General features: G+C 44.1%; 1 protein-coding gene across 1 annotated transcript in view; it reads left to right on the forward strand.

The window, feature by feature from the left end:
- The window catches only part of RFTN1 (raftlin, lipid raft linker 1), a 340,728-nt gene that overhangs the window by 258,380 nt on the left and 59,419 nt on the right, over positions 1-22,929 (forward strand). The window contains exons 5-6 of the mRNA XM_044293566.1: positions 6,732-7,137; positions 16,012-16,215. Of these exons, the coding sequence (XP_044149501.1) occupies positions 6,732-7,137; positions 16,012-16,215 (610 nt within the window). The remainder of the gene's footprint in view (positions 1-6,731; positions 7,138-16,011; positions 16,216-22,929) is intronic.

Here is a 22,929-nt window from a genome sequence, read left to right on the forward strand (position 1 = left end):
CCCAACTCTGAGAGTCCAGCCCCACCATTGAGGCCCTCTCATTCACCTGTACCATCCAGTAGCCCCAGCTTCTATGACCTCCCCCTGCCAACAACGTGCAGCTTGACTCTAACCTTAAGCTCGCGCGTTCCGCCACACACGGAGAGCTCTCTCCACGCCGCCTTGCAAATCCAGGGACGCATTAAGGTGGACTCCATCATCCCTCCAGAAACCGCTGGTCCCCGATTCCAGCTCAGGGTGCCGCACCGACACTGCCCTATGCCTGGCACAAAAACGCCCAATCACACAATTTAATTTAATTCTGGCCCTATTCAACTTGTCAACCGACCTAGCCTCCCTCCAGGATTTCCTTGGCACAATGTCCGACCACACAGTGACCATGGATGGGAAAAGGGACCACAATCGCAAAAAATCGAACCTGATGTCGCGAATCAACTCCCTGCAAGGACGAACACCAAGGTCATTACCCCCTACGTGCAACACTAGTACATCCAGGGCGATATCCAATCTGGCGTGCCGATGCACCTCTTGCAGAACACTTCCCCATAACATACCGCGACGCCCAATCCACCGCACCACAGCCACCTCTCGGTCAAACCCCAACTGACGCCAGTTTCGCCGAACATCCGCCCGCAGGGCCCCCCAGAAAATGAAGGAGTGTCCCAAAATCCACACTAACAACAGGGCGGCACCTGCAAGACAACAAAAGTAACAATGATTAGAAAACAGACCCTCAAATCGATCCCAACCGCACATACAAATGAAAACGGTCTGACTCCCACCTCCCAATGCGCTTAATCACCTCATCTCAGACGCCCAGCCGCGCGGCCTCTGTGGCCGCCCCAATCCTGAAGGACTGACCCGTGAATCTACCAGAGTCCATTCCCAGGCAACGCAAACATTTTTTAAACACCGCCAAGAATTAAAACCTGACAAGAAGGACCCATCCGCATGTCGGAGAAGCGGGCCGTTACTAACTCGAGACTCCCTTTGGAAGTCCCGCAAAACACTGAACTGGACACATCAAACAACCTGGTACCTCAAACAACGTCACATACTGACCCCTCCCCTCCTGATCGGTTTTGGAAAAACGCATATAAATTACCACCCTGTCAGCATACAGAACTACATTCTCCCCACATAAACCACCTTCACGACTCACACTACTACATACCAACTCCCCAAACCGAAACGCCCCGAAAAAGGCCAGAGCAAATGCTAACCGAAATAACCTAAATTCCGAAACCGAGTGGCAGACCAATGCAACCTGCTCGCCTAACTGAAGCAACAGAGAAAAAGACACAGGCAAACGAGTGTCATGTACCCGATGAAATCTTCTATATCCCTTTAACACCTGCCGCACCAAAAAGGACTTAGTGATGTCTGGGAATTGCGCAACTTAAACCCAAAGGCCAAACCCGCCATGCAGCTATTCATCTGCACAACCGACCATCCTTGTTCCTTCACATGACCAATGAAGAGCAAAAGCGGAATTTCCCCATCCAACACCTCGACCCCTAGGTCATCACACCACCGTTGCCAAGTGCTCCATACCCTATCATATACCCTCCAGGTGCCCTCACTCAATGATGCCCGCAACAAATCCCTTATTGTACCTCCAAGATCTCCCACAGCGACACTGGACACACTAACCCGTCCGGACTCGCGTCTGAGGCCAAGCGCCGAAACCGCTCCCACTGTAAACGAGAAAGTGCGTCAGCGATACCATTAGAAGACCCTGCCACATGCACAGCTACTATCCAAGTATTAAGAGAGAGACACATAAGAACCAGACGTTGCAACAAACGAATCACCGGGGGAGAAGATGCAGACAAACCATTGATAGCTTGCACCACACCTAAGTTATCGCAGTGAAACCTGACCTTCCGGTCCCTAAACTTCTCACCCCACAGCGAAACCGCAGGCACAATTGGAAAGAGCTCCAACAACGTCACGTTCTTCACCCATCCCTTTAATATCCAGGATTCTGGCCACTCCCCCGCGCACCACTGTCCATTGCAGTACACCCCAAAACCAACCCCGCCTGCAGCATCAGTGAACAAATCGAAATCAAAACTATCAACAACCCCCCCATAACCAGTGCCCTACCGTTAAAATGCTACAAAAAAGAATCCTACACCCTGAGATCCTCTTTTAGTTTCCTGCCCAGCCTGATAAAGTGGCGTGGAGCCACAATACCTCCGGTCGTGGAAGCCAACCTCCTACTAAAGATGCGTCCCATGGGAAGAATGCGACAGGCAAAATTAAATTTGCCCAGCAAAGACTGTAAATCCCGCAGACGAATCTTCTTTGCCCTCAACGCGGCCGCTACCCCTGCCCTCAAATCCACCACCTTCTCGTCTGGTAGTCTACACTCCATGCGCATGGTGTCGATGACTATCCCCAGAAAACTTAACTCCGTTGTAGGGCCCACAGTTTTTCCCCTCGCCAAGGGAACCCAAAAACACTCAAAAACGGATTGCAACGTGGATAACAGCAAGGCACAAACTCTAGAACCTCCCGACCCCAAACACAAAAAAAGTCTAGATAGTGGAGAATAGACGAGCAACCTGATTCCTGAACCACTACCCACTCTAAAAAAGAACTGAAACGCTGGAAGTATGCACAAGACACAGAACAGCCCATTGGCAAACACCTGTCCACGAAATAACCGCCATTCCAAAAACAACCAAGTAAATATAAACCATCCGGGTGAACCAGTAACAAGCGGAATGCAGATTCGATATCAGATTTTGCCAATAGGGTACCCTGCCCTAACCTCTTCACCCAACAGCCGCATCAAAGGAAGCATAAACCACTGAACAGAGCTCGGGGTCTATGCCTTTGTTGACCGACCCGCCCTTAGGGAAAGATAAATGATGAATAAGCCTAAAATTTGTTAAGCTCCTTTTTTGGGACTAGACCCAAAGGGGAGATCCACAAATTACTCATGGGCGGCGTAACGAACGGACCATCCATCCTTCCTAAAGAAACTTCCTTGGCTAATTTTTCAGACACTATATCCGGGAATTCTAATGCCGAGCGCAAATTCTTTCGCGTCTCCACCACAGGTAACGGGTGAGAGGAAATATGAAAACCAAACTGAAAACCCAAACGTAAAAACTCTGCCACTTCCCGGCTAGGGTACCTACTTAGATAATCCTCCATCTTTTCCACCCGTACTGGAGTCCGCCCATTTAGCAAACACATCACCCCCCCCCCCCTCTGTCTTCCGCCTCTAAAGCACCTGTTGGCCCCATGACCCCCTCCACACATGGAGCACTCGTGCCTAAATCTACATTTTTGCCCGAATTTACAACTCCCTTCATTAAAAAGGAAGCAGAAACCCTTACCGACTGGCACTGTACCCGAAGACTGGGCCGCCCCCCCTGACTCACTCCGAAAAGACTGACTAGTCCTTGCGGGAGCCGTAACTCGCATCCATAAGGCTATATTCTTATGGTCCCATCTCATAGTAGGACAAACCGCTTTCCTTTGACGGAATTGTCTGTCATACCGCAACCACCCAGAACCGCTATACACCCGATAAGCCTCCCCAATAGCGTCTAGGTAACAAAAAAGAGGGGAACAGCAATCAGGAGACTTTTCCCCAATTGCACTCGCCAGAATGGCAAAGGCCTGCAGCCAATTACCAAACGTCCGCGGTAGTAGGCGAAAACGACGCTTATCATCCTCCTTTTTCCTAACCCCATCCTTCCTCACTACATCTAGATTGAAACGCTCTAACGAGAAGAGAGAGAAAATTTCGATATATTTACCCCGCCAAATTTTCTCCCGCACCTCTGTCTTCAAAGCACATGTACACTTCCCCTTTTGCAGCATCATCCAACCTGGGTCTATCCTCTTCCCCCAGCCCCCCCGCCCCCGCCTGCGTTTGCACTGACACTGACCCTGCTACTCCTTCGTTAGTGGGTGACGACACCGTACCCCCCCAGTCCCCAAACCCCAAGCCTGTAAGGGTGCCGAACCTAACCCCCCCCCCCCGCCCCCCCATCTGGACTAACCCCGGCTAAACCACACAACAAGCATCCCAAACCACCAATAATAGTATTATTACTCCCACCCAAACTACCTGACCCTTGAAATATGGAAAGCAATGACTCCAAGGATGTCTCACCAAGCTGCCCGGGCGCTGTGAACCCAGCAGCCGAGGGTCCTGATTCCTGTTGCGTGGCTCCTGGATCAACTGACACGGTCCTCACTTGATCGCTTGCTTCAGACGGCGGCGGCACCCCAGCAGCAGCCGCGCTGGGCGCGTTGGACAGGACTCTGGCAAGCTCACTCACATCTAGGTGGTCAGGACCAGCCACAAGCTGTCCGTCTTCTAAAAGAGGCTGCGAACATCCCTTCCGCCAAGATGCGCAGCCCCGTGACGCTCTGAAACCGAATCTTCGCGCCCAAGAGGCCTGCTCTGGAGGTGGGACCCCGCCAGAACAACCTCGTCCTCCTCCTCCGACTGAAGATCTTGGCGAGGCCTGTGCCCGCTACTGGACCTGCCAGGCACAGCCTCGTATGCCACTGCTAGGGGGGCAACCTGTGAGGGCCTGCGCCGTGCACCGGAAACTAACTGCGCAGCCCCGCTGACGTCTCTGCTGCTGCTACTAGTCCCTCGCAGAGCAGGCCTCCTCCTCCCAGGGCTGGAAGGGGATCCTGCATCCCTGACTGCTGCTGCTGTGGGCTGAGAGGGAGCCCCCCCTGCAGCCCCTGGGTCCCGCCGGACATGTGGATTCCTCCCACGCCGGGAGGCTGAAGGAGAGGTAAGACTTGCTGGCCCCCGGCGTGAAGGGTCCCCTGAGGGGCTCCTGACACGGTGCCGGACCCGGGGGTAAATTGTGGCTCAGGCGCGCCGGCGGCCATACCCGCTGCGGCCGTCTAACTGGTGGAGCAGGGCTAGCTGTACCCTCCTCCACCCCCCCCAATAGCGCATTCACCTGCTGCTCTAGCCATCCATGTCCCCTGGAATCCGCCGCCTCCCGCAAGCGCTGCAGCATCGCCTCCGCTGTATCGGCCATAACAGCATGCGATGCTGCTGCTGCTGATGAGATGCAGTCTCCTTGCTTCAGCTAAAATGGCGCCCGCTCCCCTGCCTTCCTTCCTGAACAAACGGCCTAAACGCCCGCCCCCTCTCTGGTCACTCCCCCTCTCCAGCAGCTTAACCCTATCCAGCCCAGCCCTCGCTACACCAAAACCCCTCATGCCGGCCTCCCCTGATCCTGCGGCTCCGTCCGGCCTCACTATTCTTGTGTGTGAACAAACTCCAAGCCACCTGCGTTTTGTGATACGTCTTATCTGCCTTTTGTTATATACCAATGTGTGAATAAACACTGCTGTTTGATTCAAGAACTGTGTACTTTGCCTCTATAGTGCATCCGCTAGTCCTAATTACCAGAGCGCATCCCCACAGTACATTTTTCACTGACTCTTCATTTAAAGGGAACGTTCACCTACAATTTTTATTTTACTTATTAAAAACCAGATAGTAGCACATCTCTTTTTTTTTTTTTTTATCTGTATTTATTTTCTGATTGTGGGATTTTTTTTTTTCATTCTGTTTCCTGAATATAATTATGAGGGGCAGCCATCTTGTCTGAGCTGTTATGAACAGCATTTAAAGCTAGGCTTTACAGCAACCACCATGGGCCAAAGACACAAAAGACTGTATGGGTCTCATTGATTTCTGTGACCTGTGAAGAGGTCATTGTACAAGGAAGGAGTAAATAACCTTTGACAATCACCTTTCATAAATGGTGGATTCTGTGTTAACGATTTATAGATGATACCTTTTACTGTATTTCTGCCTGTGATGAAAATGAGATGACTGCTGAAGAGTAATCTGGAAAGCCCAAGAAGTGGTACTTATTTTTGTGCCTGGTGCGAAAACTTCAGCAGGATAAAAAAATAAAAAAATTGATAGTGACATGAATAATTGAACATGGCATCACTAAACATTTGTTAACAATATGTTTGACATGAAAACTTGATTTAAACAGTAGTTAGTTTTCTTAGGCTACTTTCACACTTGCCCAGAGTGATCTGGCAAGCAATTCCGTCACCGGAACCGTCACAAAACATATGCCATTGATGGCATTTGTAAGACTGATCAGGATCCTGATCAGTCTTAAAAATGCCTGATTAGTCTGAAAAATTTATTGAAATGCCAGATCCATCTTTCCGGTGTCATCCGGAAAAAACGGATCCGGCATTTATTTATTTTTCGGTCTGTGCATTCCAGTATTTAGAATGCAGGATCCGGCACTAATACATTCCTATGGAAAAAAAATGCCGGCATTCAGGCATGTCTTCAGTTTTTGGGGCTGGAGATAAAACCGTAGCATGCTGCGGTTTTATCTTTTGCCTGATCAGTCAAAAAGACTGAACTGAAGACATCCTGATGCATCCTGAACAGATTGCTCTCCATTCAGAATGCATGGGGATATAACTGATCAGTTCTTTTCCGGCATTGAGCCCTTTTGACGGAACTCGGTAAAAGAAAAACGCTAGTGTGAAAGTACTCTTATGACACATTTCCTGAAAGAGGGCTAAACAGCTCATTCTGTATTGTTGTTATATTGGTTGGGCTGAAGCCGTTATCGATTCTTTTCACATTGTGTTCATTCTGAAGCATATTATTGTAAACCCTTCATAAGAATTCAAACTGAGATTTCCGAGAAGTCACTAATCTTCGTTAAATGTATGCCATTTATTTCTAGATTGAGGATGCTGCCAGCCAAGGATCAAAGTTTGCCGGAATAGTACAGGGATACTACATTCCAAAGGAACTGCCGTACAGCCTGTCTGATAGCTTGAGTCAGACAAGCTCGCCAGACTTCACAGCTATCAATAAAGCATGCAGTGATGCCGAGGACCATACTTCAGCGGATAAGAAGTCAGACTGCACTAATGGAAGCACTTCACCAGCAAAGAGCAGGGGAAATGCTGAACAGTCCAAAACAGTCGATGGGCTGGAAGTTATTGAGCAGCAAAAAGCAAAGTCTTCACCTCTGGATGATGTAGAGCAATTAGAAGAACTCAACTTCAATGTCTCAAATGAGGACGTGTTCGTTCCGGATAAGATTACGACACAGCCTACGATGCCGAATAATTGCATTAGTAGAAGTAAGTATAACATTCTGCATATTGTAGAATAAAACGTAAAATAAAAAAGTAAGTTTGCTTCCATAAATAAAACACAACAGGGGCCGATCTTTTAGACCAGGGGTGCACAACGTTTTCTGGGAGGGGGCCACATTGTCAGACTGAAGGAATAACAAGGGCCGAAAATAAAAGTTAAAGGGGTATTAACAAGTGAAATACTGTATTTATTGCGTATTGTACACACAGTTATATATCATAAATGTCTAGTTATACCTCCAGGACTCCCATCTAATGGAAGAATAAATGAAAAATGCATGTGAGCAGCCACAAGACATAGGCATACATGTCTGTTACCAGATGGTTGGGGGCCGCACAGAATGGTATCAAGGGCCGCATGTGGCCCCCGGGCCGCAGGTTGTGCACCCCTGTTTTAGACACATCATTAATATATATCTACCTTAGACACTGGCACCTCATTAAGGCCGAATGCACACGGCCGTGAGCGGTCCGTGGAACCGCGGCCTGGATTCCTGCTGAGTGCAGGAGCGCACGGCGTCATTGGTTGCTATGACGCCGTGCGCTCCCTGCTGCCGCCACAGTACAGTAATACACTGGTATCGATCATACAACGGCCGTGTGCATTCGGCCTAAAGGAACACGATACGTCCTAATTAATATGGTTGAGTTGATCACAGATGTGCAAAGACAGTGGGGCAGGTTTACAAAGCCTATAAATGGCGTGAACTTAGACACTTCTGCCTTGAACAGGGTAATGAGGCTCAAGACTGGGGCAGAAAACTGTCCAAGTTAATGGAAGAAGGTACGCAAATGAGCTCTTAACAAGCTCTGCCTCTAATACCACCAGATGTAAGGTAGCTATCCTATAGGTCAATCTTTAACCTTTTAAACAGGCCTTGAGACATGACTTGGATAATAATTAAGGCTACTTGGACACTCGCGTTTGGTGCGGATCCGTCATGGATCTGCACAAACGAATCCGTTCAGATAATACAACCGCATGCATCCATTTGTATTATCTTAAACATAGCCAAAACGGATCCATCTTGAACATCATTGAAAGTCAATGGGGGAAGGATAACTCAGTTTCGTCAGACGGACACCAAAATGCTGCAAAGCGGAATGGAGGCGGAACGGAGCCAAACTGATTCCTTCTGAGCAGATCCTTATCCATTCAGAATGCATTAAGGGAAAAACTGATCTGTTTTCGACCGCTTATGAGATCCTTGAAAGGATCTCGCAAACGGAAACCAAAACGCCAGGGTGAAAGTAGCCTAAACCAGCACCTCATCTGTAGACAGCTGTTTTGGGGTGATTGCCCCACATCTGTGGAGAGCACAGAGTAGGCTAAACTGGGTGAGAGGCCTGGGTCAGGATTTGAGGAATGCAATATCTCATTATGGAGAGTGCCTCAATGGCCCGAGGAGTCTTATAGACCAGGCAACAGTCCTTTGGAATTCCGGTAGGCACTCTCCATAATGAGATATAGTATCCCGTGAATCCCAGTTAAATGAAAGCATAGCTATGCCTCTCCAGTACCTACATTCTGGTTTGGCCAACACCTAGAACATAATGAGTATTGTATGATAGGTTGCTAGTCCAGCCCTAAAGCAAAAGAGGTTGGTGAGGTAGCAATGCCTGTAATGCCTTCATAACAGCAGTGTTATGATTATTACAGGCTTAGGGCTCGTTCACACGACCGTATGGCTTTTTCAGGGTTTTGTGGGACGTTTTTAATGTATCAGTTTTTTGTTTCAGTAGTGTTTCCGGTTCCATTCCGTTTTTCCATATGGCATATACAGTAATTACATTAAAAAAAATTGGGCCTGGCATAACATTTTCAATAGATGGTTCCGCAAAAACGGAACGGATATGGGAGACATACGGAGTACATTCCGTATGTGTTCCGTTTTTTTGCAGACCCAATGACTTAAATGGGGCCATGGAACGTGATTTGCGGGCAATAATAGGACATGTTCTATCTTTGAACGGAAATACGGAAACGGAATGCATACGGAGTACATTCCGTTTTTTTTTTTTGCGGAACCATTGAAATGAATGGTTCCATAGACGGACTGTTCGTGTGAACGAGCCCTTATCACGTCAGTCAGTGACATAATCATGCTAGCGTAACTAGATCCTAGGGGGCATGAGCTCATGATACATTTAGCATCATGTGATGTCACTGGCAGAATGGCAGTAGATAAACTTACAAAGCTATACTTGTGGATGAAAGGAGGCCATTGAGTCATTCTTCAAAATGAAATTAATTAGTGTCTTTTTTATTTTTAAATATTCAGATTTAGCTTCAGGCTAAAAACCCGTTTTTTTTTTTACACGGGTTCAGTATGTTTATAAAAATAAAATCTAGATTTGATGTAGTCTGTGTCACACGTGCTATAGCCTAGTTCTAATCAAAGGCAAACACAACATAAAGTAGATTGATATGCCCTGTATGTATAGTTATGACCAGAATCTAATACACTGTACATGTGTGCAGCTTATTAAATTCCAGACACTGTTGTCAGCACTTATTGAGATAGAGGCTGTACTTAAATCATGTAGCCTAAGGGAGAAGGAGCACTGGAAGCCTGGTGGCGCGTGTAGAAAGTTCAGATTCTTTCTATAAACACTTGTAGTTCATCGTTTTGGCACTTTCTGACTTATACTATAATATTAGATTTTTGAGCTATTTAGCAAGGAAAGCTAAATGTTAAATTGAATGTCAGTCTAACCACACGTAAGCAATATGGCATGAGCCGTACATCCCAGAACATCATCCAGGGTTATGTTTGCATCCTTTTGCTCCCCAACATCATTTTGACAGATTAGGCTCACACATCAGTTATTTCCATTTTGAGCCAAAACCAGTAGTGAAGCCTACTCAGAGAAAAGGTATAATGGAAAGATAACTAACTGTTCTGTGTCTTTGACTTGCACCTGGTTTCGGCTCACAATAAGGGCTCGTGCACATGAACATATTTTCCTCCCGTATCCGTTTTTTGTTTTTTTTTTCAGACCGGATAAGGAACCATTTGTTTTAATATGTCCCCCAAAAAGGGAATTTACTCCCTGCGCATTCAGTTTCCATATATATGTCCTTTCCGCCCAAAAAAATTACCATGTCCTATCATTGTCCGCATAACGGACAAGGATAGTACTGTTCTATTAGGGGCCAGCTGTTCCGTTCCGCAAAATACGGAATGCACATGAATGTCACAAGTATTTTTCGCGGGTCCGTGATTTGCAAACCGCAAGATACATATGGTCGTGTGCATGAGTCCTAACTAATGGAAATACCTAATCAAATAATTGAATTGTGAACTCAGCCTTAGGGATCATGCACACAAAGGCTTAACTGGGTGAGAGGTCCGCAAAAAATGGATCCGCAAAAAATACGGATGACGTCCGTGTGCATTCCGTATTTTGCAGAATGGAAAAGCTGGCCCCTAATAGAATAGTCCTATCCTTGTCCGTAATGCGGACAATAATAGGATATGTTCTATTTTTTTTGCAGAATGGACATACGGAAACGGAAAGCACACAGAGTAACTTCTGTTTTTTTTTTTGCAGACCCATTGAAATGAATGGTTCCGCATACAGTCCGCAATAAAATCAAAACAGATCATGTGCATGAGCCCTTACAGATTGCATTAATCCGTATAAGTTGTGTAACTTAAGGGGTTAAAAAGTGAATGTTTGATTTATGATTATTGTTCTGTCCCATTACTTTTGGTCCCTTAACAAGTGTGAGGCACATATGCAAACTGTTGTAATTCCTACACCGTTCACCTGATTTGGATGTAAATACCCTCAAATTAAAGCTGACAGTCTGCAGTTAAAGCACATCTTGTTCGTTCCATTTCAAATCTATATACAGACATGCATACAGTGTTACACCACTGTATGTAAACTATATTTATGGAGAAACTTGAAAATGGTATCTAAAAGGGGAACATATGTTTTCAGTTATTAACATGCTTGTGCGTCCTGCCAGTGCCAAGTCTGTTATATGTCCGTGAATTACACATGCCCTAAGTGACACCATCACAGTTTATAAGTAAACAATAGAGCACTTCCTATAAACTGAAACACTTGTGACATCATGATAATCAGGTTAATTTTAGGAATAAAAACGAACTCTGCTGTTACATCATCTGAATACAAAACACAGCCTAGGAATTAAGACAAACATGGTCGTGACATCAACACACTAGAACTCAGCCTATATAATGAAGACACTATCTATTGTGAAATCACCTAAACAAAACACAGTATATTTAATTCAAATTCATGCCATTGTGAAACCATCACAGTAGAACACAACTAAGGCTACTTTCACACTAGCGTTCGATCGGATCCGTTCTGAACGGATCCGATCATAATAATGCAGACGGAGGCTCCGTTCAGAACGGATCCGTCTGCATTATATTAGCATATAAAAGCTAAGTGTGAAAATAGCCTTGGACAGATCCGTCCAGACTTTCAATGTAAAGTCAATGGGGGACGGATCCGCTTGAAGATTGAGCCATATTGTGGCATCTTCAAACGGATCCGTCCCCATTGACTTACATTGTAAGTCTGGACGGATCCGCACGCCTCCGCACGGCCAGGCGGACACCCGAACGCTGCAAGCAGCGTTCAGCTGTCCGCCTGTCCGTGCGGAGGCGAGCGGAGCGGAGGCTGAACGCCGCCAGACTGATGCAGTCTGAGCGGATCCGCATCCATTCAGACTGCATCAGGGCTGGACGGAAGCGTTCGGGTCCGCTCGTGAGCCCCTTCAAACGGAGCTCACGAGCGGACAGCCGAACGCTAGTGTGAAAGTAGCCTTAGAAATATAGACACAGACTCTTGTAATATCATGACAATAGAACACGGTTTCAAATATTAAGGCATAGGGGGCACACCAATATAAACAAAAGTAATCCTGAGAGTGCAAAAGGGTGGTAAAAAATGATACGCATGCACCAGACCCAAGACAGAGTCAAAAGAACCACCCTATAAATGCACATCCGACAATGACCAGGTAATAAAATATATAAAGTTTATTAGACACATCAACAAACACACATATAAAATTGTATACAAAAATGAACGGCATGTCGGTGTAAAAATGTCACCAACACATGCAGAAACAACTGAACGTCCACTAAATGGGGACACGCAATATAATCCAGCTATATGCAATATGAACCAATGAAGCAGCATAGAGAGAAATATCAAATAAGGTAGGGCTACTGATAAATAGGTAACAGACCACAATGAGGTCAAGTAACAGGAACCACAATCTGTATGAGCAGCTGGAACAGTGGATCTGAAAAGATGAGAAATTCCCCACGCGTATCTCCGGCGCAGTCCGGCTTCCTCAAGGGTTTAGTACATGGTTTAGTAGTGATGAGCAGCATAGGCAATATTCGTTTTCACGATATTTTGCTAATTTTTCACATAATATTCGCAATAAATTCGCGAATTCTAGAATTCGTGATCTCCAGTCATTATTTTCACGATTGCGCAAATAGGCACTAATGATGCGCATATACATATACAATACATGTAAGGCTACTTTCACACTCGTGTTTTGGCTTTCCGTTTGTGAGATCCGTTCAGGGCTCTCACAACCGGTCCAAAACGGATCAGTTTTGCCCTAATGCATTTTGAATGGGAAAGGATCCGCTCAGAATGCATCAGTTTGCCTGCAGCGTTTTGCTGTCCGCTTGACGAAACTGAGCCAAACGGATCCGTCCTGGCACACAATGTAAGTCAATTGGGATGGATCCGTTTTTCTCTGACACAATCTGGCACAATAAAAAACTGATCCGTCTCCTATTGACTTTTAATCGAGTTCATGACAAATCCATCTTGGTTATGTTATAGATAATACAAACGGATCCGTTCATGACGAATGCATGCGGTTGTATTATTGTAACAGATCCGTTTTTGCAGATCCATGACAGATCTGCCCAAAACGTGAGTGTGAAAGTAGCCTAACTTCACATTTTATCAGGTCTGAGTAGATATTACTGATTGGTGCACTAAGTATTGTTGTGAAGTCACAGCACTATGTCTGTAGCATGTATGTATGGCCAGCAGAGAAACAGTAATTCCTATCACACTACCTAACACCCTGCACTGGAACCTATCAGCTACACTATATCACTATCTAACCTACACTGACTATCTCCCACTAACTTATCTGTATTATATATATGAGCTAACTAACTATCTAATGTATATATCAGGGGGAGAAAACCAGAACTGGATCGCACATCCACAATGCTATGCTTAGGATACTTTCACACTAGCGGCACGGACCTCCGGCAGGCTGTTCTGGCAGGTGAACAGCCTGTTGGATCTATCCTGCCGCTAGTTCACGTGTGCCCCCGGACTGCCGCTCCGTCCTCATTGACTATAATGGGGGCGGAATTCTGGCAGCAGCACGGCAGCGCACGCTGAGAGGCAGCCGGAACAGCCTGCCAGAGTCCCCTGCCGCTAGTGTGTAACTACCCTTAGATCTAATTAAACTTCACTTTTCAGCGCAATATTAAGTGTACAGCTCCCTATACTACATGCTGTACAAGAGACATTAGTGTACATTTTGATCAAAAGGCATAAGCCCACTCACCACGTCAAGGTTACCTCTTAGAGTGGGACCTACTCTGACAAATAGGCGCAGCGACAACGTGACACTGCCCTAGTAGGCGGCAGGACCCAGGAGACAGACTGCAACCCTGCTATCTGACAATGCCACCCATAGCATTGTGGATGTGCGATCCAGTTCTGTTTTTCTCCCCTTGATAACTATCTAATGTAATTGGATAAGGAATAGGATCCAGGTGAAAGCACAGAGCACAGCAACGTCACTGCTCTCTCTCTCTCTCTCAGAACTGCAAAAAAACAGCAGAAAATGGCTGATAAGCAGAAAACTTTCCTATTGGTTGCTAGGGATGTTGCTAAGCTCGGAAAAAGACATTGCAGCCTTCTTATTGGCCCACAAGCAAGAAGGGAGGTTACTGATGAAAGCGAAATGTAGAATATTCGCAATTACGAATATATAGCACTATATTCTACAGCTTCACGAATTCTCGTAGTGATGATATTCGCAATAAAAATTCGCGATTAGAATATTCTCAATTAACACAACGGTTTAGGAATAAAGGCAAATACTATTGTAACATCCCTTCCGTAAAATACAGCTCTGCAATATAGACCATGAATATTGTGACACAACAATAGTGCACATGATAGGAATAAAGACAAACACCATTGTGACATCTTATTGTGACATCATCACAATAAAGTCATCATATAATAACTGAATAGTCTATTGTGGTATCATCACAATAGATCAACACTTAACTGAATACACAGTCGATTGTGACATCATAGTAAACCTTATAAATGAAAACACGGTCAATTGTGACATCATCACAATACAAACAAGCATAGGAGTAAGAACAAACACTATAGAGCACAGTCTTGCAGTAAATATAGATGTTATTAAAAACCCATCAGCTTTTTAATGAAGACACATGCTATAACAAGGGCAAATTCCATATATGTAGCTTTTGCTTTTGCCCTATTGGCAAATTAGCTATTACTATAAAAAAAAAAATCTTCTGGGAGTCTACTAAAATGGTTATAAGAAACTGATTAATTCTCTTGTGATATACCAGAGAAAAGAGCACAACCGTGAGCCATTTGTTCTAGAACAAGATAAGTGCTGTATGGTAAACTCTTGATGAATCTCCTGTGAATGGCCCACAAACCGTTCCTGCACAGAGGCTCCTTCAGCCTGTGTCCACCACTGCTCAGATGCTTTGCTAAAAAAACATTTAGATCAATTTATAACTCGGTCACTGCGTTCCAACGGATTTGACTTTGGGCTAAACCTGGGATTGGATTCCCTGGGGTTTACTCTTTAACCCTTGTACAGAGATCTAGAGCTCGCAGTAGGGAATCCTTAGATGACAGCCACAGAAGTAGAGTCCGTTAGCAGCAGGTGACACCAGAAGAAGGTCAGGGCACTGGGAAAAGACCCCTTCGGAGCCTGGGTCAGCTGACCATTGGCTGATTAAATACTTGAATTGTGCTGGCCTTTCACGAACTGGGAGCTAGCAAAGACCCGGCAGCAAAGCAAACCTGGGCTGGAGTGTAGGAGGGAGGCCCATGATGTCAGGCATGCAAAGACCCAACAAGATGGAAGAACAGTACATAAAAGCAGTAGGAAGCATTCTCAGATATTAGTATTATCATACTAGCTATACAGTCCCAACTTGGGCAGGACAATGCTGGCTTGTCCCCTTCCCCTCCACATCCACTTTTTTAGACCGGGCAAGAGCGGTGAAAAGTTGCATAGTGTGGCACAAATAATAACCTTTGCACCGCATTCTGCGCCAGAAATATATTCTTTTTTCTTGATCGTAAATGACCACCTTTGTATTTCCATGGTTGCGACCACCCTGCAATCCAGCAGCAGTGGTCATGCTTGCTCACTATGAGAAAAGGAGCCAGCCTATGCTCACTTCCGCTTTCCCAGCCACCAGAGAGGCCGGCACTTTTCCCACCCTGACGACCACTGCTGGATTACAGGGTGGAAACAAGCATTGTATAATGTGATGGAAAAATGAATCCAGCCAGCAAAGGAGGCAATATGGATAATTACAATACATTAGTAAGTGCCTTGTATTCACTTTCTCTACATGATAAATGTCATTTCCTGAAGTGAGACCACCCTTTGATGGTATTCTCTCACACTAAAGTGTTAGGGTCAATGTGCATCCCTTTGACCAGTAGTAAGGTCTGGAGTGCCAGTGGGTGCACTCATAATATTGGGTTGATGATATAAAAAAATTAAATGGTCATCTTTTCTTTTTTCAGAGTCCGAGATTCTGGCTCTTTTTAATAAACCGAAAACACAACAAAGGTACAGAAAATATTACACGGTGAAAATTCCCATGAGGATCACAAAAGACAAAAATGCCATCATTGGCCTGGAAGCCAACTGGTTGGAATACATGACTGATCATTTCCGAAAAGGATGCTCCCTAGTGAATGCTGTCTTTTATCTTGGAATGGTAAATGGTATGGAATTTTACATTTGCCAATCTCTTACGTTTAATAAATTTTTAATAGTCATTTTTAAATATGTCCGCCTTCTAGAAGCAGCGCCACTCTTGTCCATGGGCTGTGTGGGGTATTGCAGCTTAGACCCAGTTATGTAAACAGGACTGAGCTGTAGTACCGCACGCAGCCCATGCACAGGGACGGCGCAATTTCTGGAAGAAAGTAGTTATGTTTTTCATGATACATCAGACACAAATCGTTTGGGTCTAGCATTGCTAACTCTTCTTGTGGAGAGCAGTTGCGTTTCAGTGATATCAGATGACATCTTCACTTTAGCTTGTTGATGACTGTTCCCGCTGATTGATACGTAGCTCTCTGAGAAGAAATCTGGGCATAACAGGCTGCCTGCTCTAATTATATTCTTCCCATATGGATGCGAGGAGCTGTGTTCATAAATAGTCAGACAGTGGGAGAATGTCATTAGTCTCCCTGGTTCCCTGTATGCTTGGGCAAAGGATGCGCAGCAGGGTGACACCGGGTCGTAATGGACTCGTCACACTGACAGAGATCTAATGTTCATATGTGTATGTCTGGGAATGCTCGTAATCACTATAGTGTTCTGGTTTGTTTCATTGTGTCTGTAAATTTCCATATTTTATTTTCATTTTTATTCCATTAATTTACATTTATTGACCATTATTTTAATATATAGAGTTTTTATTGCCTTGCTTTGTGGGTTTACTTTTTTTTTTTTTTGCTCATACATCCAGATTTTCTTACTTGATACAAATAGATGACAAAATGAGAATTTCAGTTTCCATGCAGCTGTTTCTCTTCAAAATAAGTCATAATCAAGCGTTTTCTATTTTTTTCATCATTAGTGTGATTATGGTATTGTGTCGGGGCCTAACAATCACATTATGGAAAATCATGGTTAACCCATTCTTTACCCGCTGCTGAAGCGAGTGCATTACTGTTGGTATGCACAGAGACCTTGATATCGGCCACGCCATGTTCCCTGGGTTTCCGGCACAAATAAGATTGGGCATATGAGTAAAAATTATTGACTGTAATAAGTGTTAGAAAACTAAGCTTCTGTGACAGAGTTGTGGCACCATTACACCTCGCAGCTTGAAAATTGATTTTTGGATTGTGACAGAAAAAGCAGCATGTGTTTGCTTGTAAAGCTGCTGACAGGTTTTACATGCTACATTAAATATAGCATCCAAGCGAGAACACCCCAGTAAAAATTTACCCCGCAAAGATTATTATTTTCCTCGAGAATTTTCAAAGCGTAGAGTGCGCGACTGTCATGTCTCATCATGATCCTTATTGAATGTTTACACAAGGAAAATACCTGTATCTTTGGAAGGCTTCACACAAATGTATTTTCTTCCACATTTCAAGAGAATGTGGCACCCAAAAATAAAAATTCTGCCAGTTAAAGCCAGATAATAAGACATCTATTTTTTCAGATTTTTCCGATTTTATTTTCTGATTGTACTGTAGATTTTTTTTTTTATTCTGTTTCCTGAACATGACTGTGAGAGCGGCCATCTTGCCTCAGCTGCCCTGAACCTCATTTAGAGATACAGCAGCCACATGGGCCGTAGACACCAATGGACAGGAGGTGACCTCATTGACTTCTATGGAAGAGTTTTCTAGGCATGTTCTGTGACCTGTGCAGAGGTCAGCAGGGAGTAGATAAGCGTTGACATATATATATATATATATATATATATATATATATATGTACAAAGATGATATCTTTCATTCTATTCCAACCTGTAATAATAAGCAGTAAAATCATCTGGCCAGTGTGCAAATTTCAGGATTTAGATTTTTGTTTAAATATAGATATGGGCATGAAAATTTAAAAATAACAACGCCTACAATTCTTTAAGAATATGTTTAACACACATGATTTAAACAATATGTCATTTTCTGATGACACATTTCCTTTCAGTAAATGGAAGTGTCTTGATGTCTGTAATTTTATAGCCTGTCCATGACATACTGTATATTGGGCTTAAAGGATAACTGTCACGCTTAGACCCTAATTTCAATTTTCACATATGTAGTTACTAATAACATGATATTCCAGATTCAGCCCTTTGCAACCAGTCTGCATAAAACTGCAATTTCACTATTCAGTTCAGATGGCCGCCACTGCCCTCACCCTGAGGCTAATCCCACCTGCCCTCACTAGCCAGTAACAATAGCCCCCCAAAAAGTGTCAGTAACCAGAGCTCTCCCCCTAAAGGGTTAATTTCCTGCAGCACAAAGGGGTCCTCTTACCACATGTTGCTTTCATTTATACACTGAGCAGACGGCAGATCTCCCTTCCCTGCTCTGCGCTGCTTCGGCTCTGCATTGTCCCAGTCTGCTGAGTGAGGGAGCGTCTGCCAAGCGCAGGGACAGGGAGAAGTGCACACAGCCCAGGCACTGTTATCAGCTGCTGGGGAGGACCTGGGTTTAATCATTTACTTACAGTCCCTGTCTGTCAGTAATGTGACCTTGCAGGCTTCTGCTTCTGCGTCCTCCGTCCTTCAACAGATAGACAGAACATGCATAGCAACCTGATTTTAAGCACAGGTAAAAGTAGGCAGTACAGGGAACAAAACTGTGGAATTAAGGGGTAATTGAGTACACAGTGAAAAGTTGAAATAGGGCCACCAAGGAGATATTAATCACCACAATCCAATACTCCAAAAAAAAAAAGATGACAGTTATACTTTAATGATAGAACAAATTGTGTTTTTGTTTGACAATTTCTTTACTTTTTTTTTTTTTCAAAGTGCAGGTGCGTTTTTTTTTGTTTTTTTTTTACATGTAGACCATTTCTAGACTATTTACCTTTACTAATTGTGGCCTATCCCCAGAATAGGCCATCACTAGCTAACAGTGGGGTCTGTCACCCAAAGTCAGTGCCTGAACCACACAACACTGTCAGCATTGTCAATGAACACAGCGCTGCAGTGATGAGCACTGTCCACTACAATGTTAATGGAGCTGTGTAGTTCTGGTGCCCACTGATGGCAACGGAGCTACACCCAAACAGCTGATCAGCAGGGGAGTGGGGATCCTGAGGATAGACCATCACTCAGAAAAGGCTGGACAACTTTTTAAACAAAAACTGTACCTGTGCAGTATATTACAGTGTTTTGTTTTTGTTGTTGTACAAAAGGAATGGTTGTAGTCTCCTAGGAACTACTGTTGTCCGGAATTCTTAAGAAATAAAATAAATAACCATTACTCACCCATTAAACATTCGACTGCTATAGCTTCACCACTTCAATCCTTGCCACTCCAGTTGCCACTGGTCGTGCACCAGTGGCATTACTTACATCGTTCTCTGGCCTCAGCAGTGATGTTGGCATGAATGGCAAGTGTCTACTGAGGCCAGCAATTGGCTGCAGCAGTCACATGAACGATGTAAGTGATGTCATCAGTGCAGGACCTTTGATAACTGGAGCAGCAGGGCATTACACATGTGAGTATTGGTTTATTATTTTATTATATTTTATTATTTTTTATTAATTCCCACTCTTTGGCCTTTAAAAATATGTGGGAGATTTAACTGCACTTTGGGTAGGTTGCAGAAGCAGCCATTCAGGTGTCCACAAGTCAGACAGTTTCTAGGAGTCCATTAATGTCCCCACGCCCCTCTGCACAACCACTTTAAAAAATGTAAAAAACAAACAAAACAAAAGCTTAACAATTAGCATAAAAAACTGTTGAACAACCTGTACAATGTTAACATTTTTACTTGTGGTAGGTGAGTGGCATTCCCTTATTAAAATGAAAATAATATAATTTGTGCATACGTTAATATAAATTAAATTCAAACTTACATATACCTCAAATGGTAACTAAACAATTCAAAAATACATCAAACTTAACCCAAAATAAGTTATAGCTGTCAGGAGGAAGAAGGCAAAATCTAAATGATTTTAGTCAAGGCAATATTGGATGCATCCTTAATAGGTTAATATTTGGGGAATATATACAGTAAAGTTAGTGTTCAAAAAAACTTTGGCACTTTTGTCTGGGGTGAGAAAAATCATATCGTGCAACAAATACCCAATTTATTATTACTGAGATGATATCATATTGTATTACCATGAATTCTGAGATCCGGTAATAATTAGGCTTGATACTGCAAAGGTGCATAAAAGGTTTACTAAACTATAATAAAATACATAAAAGATATATACAAAAGATAGTAAAGTAAGTTACAGTCACCGAAGCAGTGGACCAAACAGCGAGCTCCTTATACCAGTTCCCAACCAGTGATGGCCAGTTCGCAGTGTTCGCCGGCGAACACATGCGATCTGCCATCTTTATTCCCAAGCCCGGCGATGCAGAGGTAAGTCCTTATTAGGCTACTTTCACACTAGCGTTCGGCTGTCCGCTCGTGAGCTCCGTTTGAAGGGGCTCACGAGCGGACCCGAACGCTTCCGTCCAGCCCTGATGCAGTCTGAATGGATGCGGATCCGCTCAGACTGCATCAGTCTGGCGGCGTTCAGCCTCCGCTCCGCTCGCCTCCACACGGACAGGCGGACAGATGCCACAATATGGCTCAATCTTCAAGCGGATCCGTCCCCCATTGACTTTACATTGAAAGTCTGGACGGATCCGTCCGAGGCTATTTTCACACTTAGCTTTTATATGCCAATATAATGCAGACGGATCCGTTCTGAACGGAGCCTCCGTCTGCATTATTATGATCGGATCCGTTCAGAACGGATCCGATCGAACGCTAGTGTGAAAGTAGCCTTACCTGTACCTGCGCCGCGAGCCGCTCTGAAACACATGCGGTCACCAGGAGCAGGCAGTTCCGAGAACAGCCTTCATCGGGCTGTTCTCTTAACTGCCTGCTCCCGGTTACCGCATGTGTTTCAGAGCGGCTCGCGGCGCAGGTACAGGTAAGGACTTACCTCTGCATCACCGGGCTTGGGAATAAAGATGGCAGATCGCATGTGTTCATCACCGAACACTGCAAACTGGCCATCACTGTTCCCAACATTGCATCTGCCCGACACCCATATGATACAAAGAGAGATAGTGGTAGGAAGACACACCTTACCCTGATGATGTCTTCATTGAAGATAACCTCTTTAAAACATACCTAGCCTCCTGGCAGTATGCATTTACAGTTGCTTCAGACCTTAAGAACACAGCCTGGTACCAGAGGTACCAGTCCTGATAACTGTAGACCAATAGGGGCCTGTATATGCTCACTAACTAACTAACTAACTAACTAACTATATTACAAGGAATGAATGTGAAATAACCAACTGAAATAAACCTTGCTAAACACATATATTTATGTTGAAGCCTCCATACACATTAGTGTTATGTTGGCAGAACTCAACAAGAATGGTGGTCTTGGCTGACACTCTAATGTGTATGGGGAACTCCCCACTCCCCCTCCCCCGACAGATGTTGTCTGGGGGAAGAAGGATCGGGCAAAATAGATATTTTTGCCTTATCCTTTTGTTCGATTTGGAGATGAGCCACCACCAGAAATGTCTGGCAGTGCCTTTCTTCACTCTCCCCATAGAATACACATATATGGCTGCGCCAAAATTGTATGTATATGGGGAGCCAGAAGGAGTAGGAGGCGATAGTTGTTGGCTGAATAATCCTTTAGCCAACAGCTATTGAACATGTGTGGGCAGTTTTAGAACTTTACCAATCCACCACCAGGAAACTTGACTCCTTAGCCATTTTTGCACAGTGCCACTTCTGATCAGGTGCTGTGCAAAAAATTGTGGAATAGCCCCATTTAAATAAAAATTAGGGAGTGGAGCTATATGCACTTTATCGGCACTTTTCCCTCTTTGTTCTAGTCATCAGTCAGGCCACCTCAACCCAAGAAATGCTGTATTCTATTAATAAGCCAAACCTTCAAATTTTTATAAAATTCCTTTTTAAAAACCGACTATTTCTATCTGATAAGATCACAAGATGCTATTTTTAGTATATAATAAACAATATCCACTTGTTGAGTGAATTACAGAAAGTAATCAGGAGCAATCTAATCATTCTTGTTGAGGTCTCTTTATAATATGAGTTATGACTTCACTGTAATGTGTCCACCAATATCAGAATCTGCAGTCATAAATTAAGTTTAGTTAGATTGCCTGAATGAGGTGGGACAGACGTAATACAGCACATTTCCGATATCCATCTGGGGCTTTTCAGGAACAATAATGCGAAATAAAACTCCGCTGCGTATTCTTCCCTGCTCTGTAAGCGGTTCAATAATGTTGTTATGACTAATATCAGGAAATAAATGAGTTTTCAGTAATGAATTAGTTAGATGTTCCAGCCATGTACGTTTAAAGATTATATCTGAAACAGGAAATTAGATGTAATGAGCCTGTAGAAATACTATATGACTTCATTACTTTCCTAAAAAGGGCGTATATTCGCTGTAAGGCTTAATGGAATCCATAATAAGATTGGACTTCACCACAAATACATAGTTAGCCACTATGTAGCCAAGCATGACGGATAGATACAGCAGAATATTACTGTACAAATGTGTTCCTTTAATAGCCAGAAGAACATTTCACCTGCTTTAACCCCTTAAAGACTAGGCCTATTTTCATTTTTACATTTTTGCTTTTTCCTCCCCACGTTCCAATAGCCATAACTTTTTTTATTTTCTGTTCACGTAGCCATATGAGGGATTTTTTTTTCTTCGGGATAAGATGTATTTAT

Source organism: Bufo gargarizans, chromosome 5, assembly GCF_014858855.1.
Source record: "Bufo gargarizans isolate SCDJY-AF-19 chromosome 5, ASM1485885v1, whole genome shotgun sequence".
Lineage (NCBI taxonomy): Eukaryota > Metazoa > Chordata > Amphibia > Anura > Bufonidae > Bufo > Bufo gargarizans.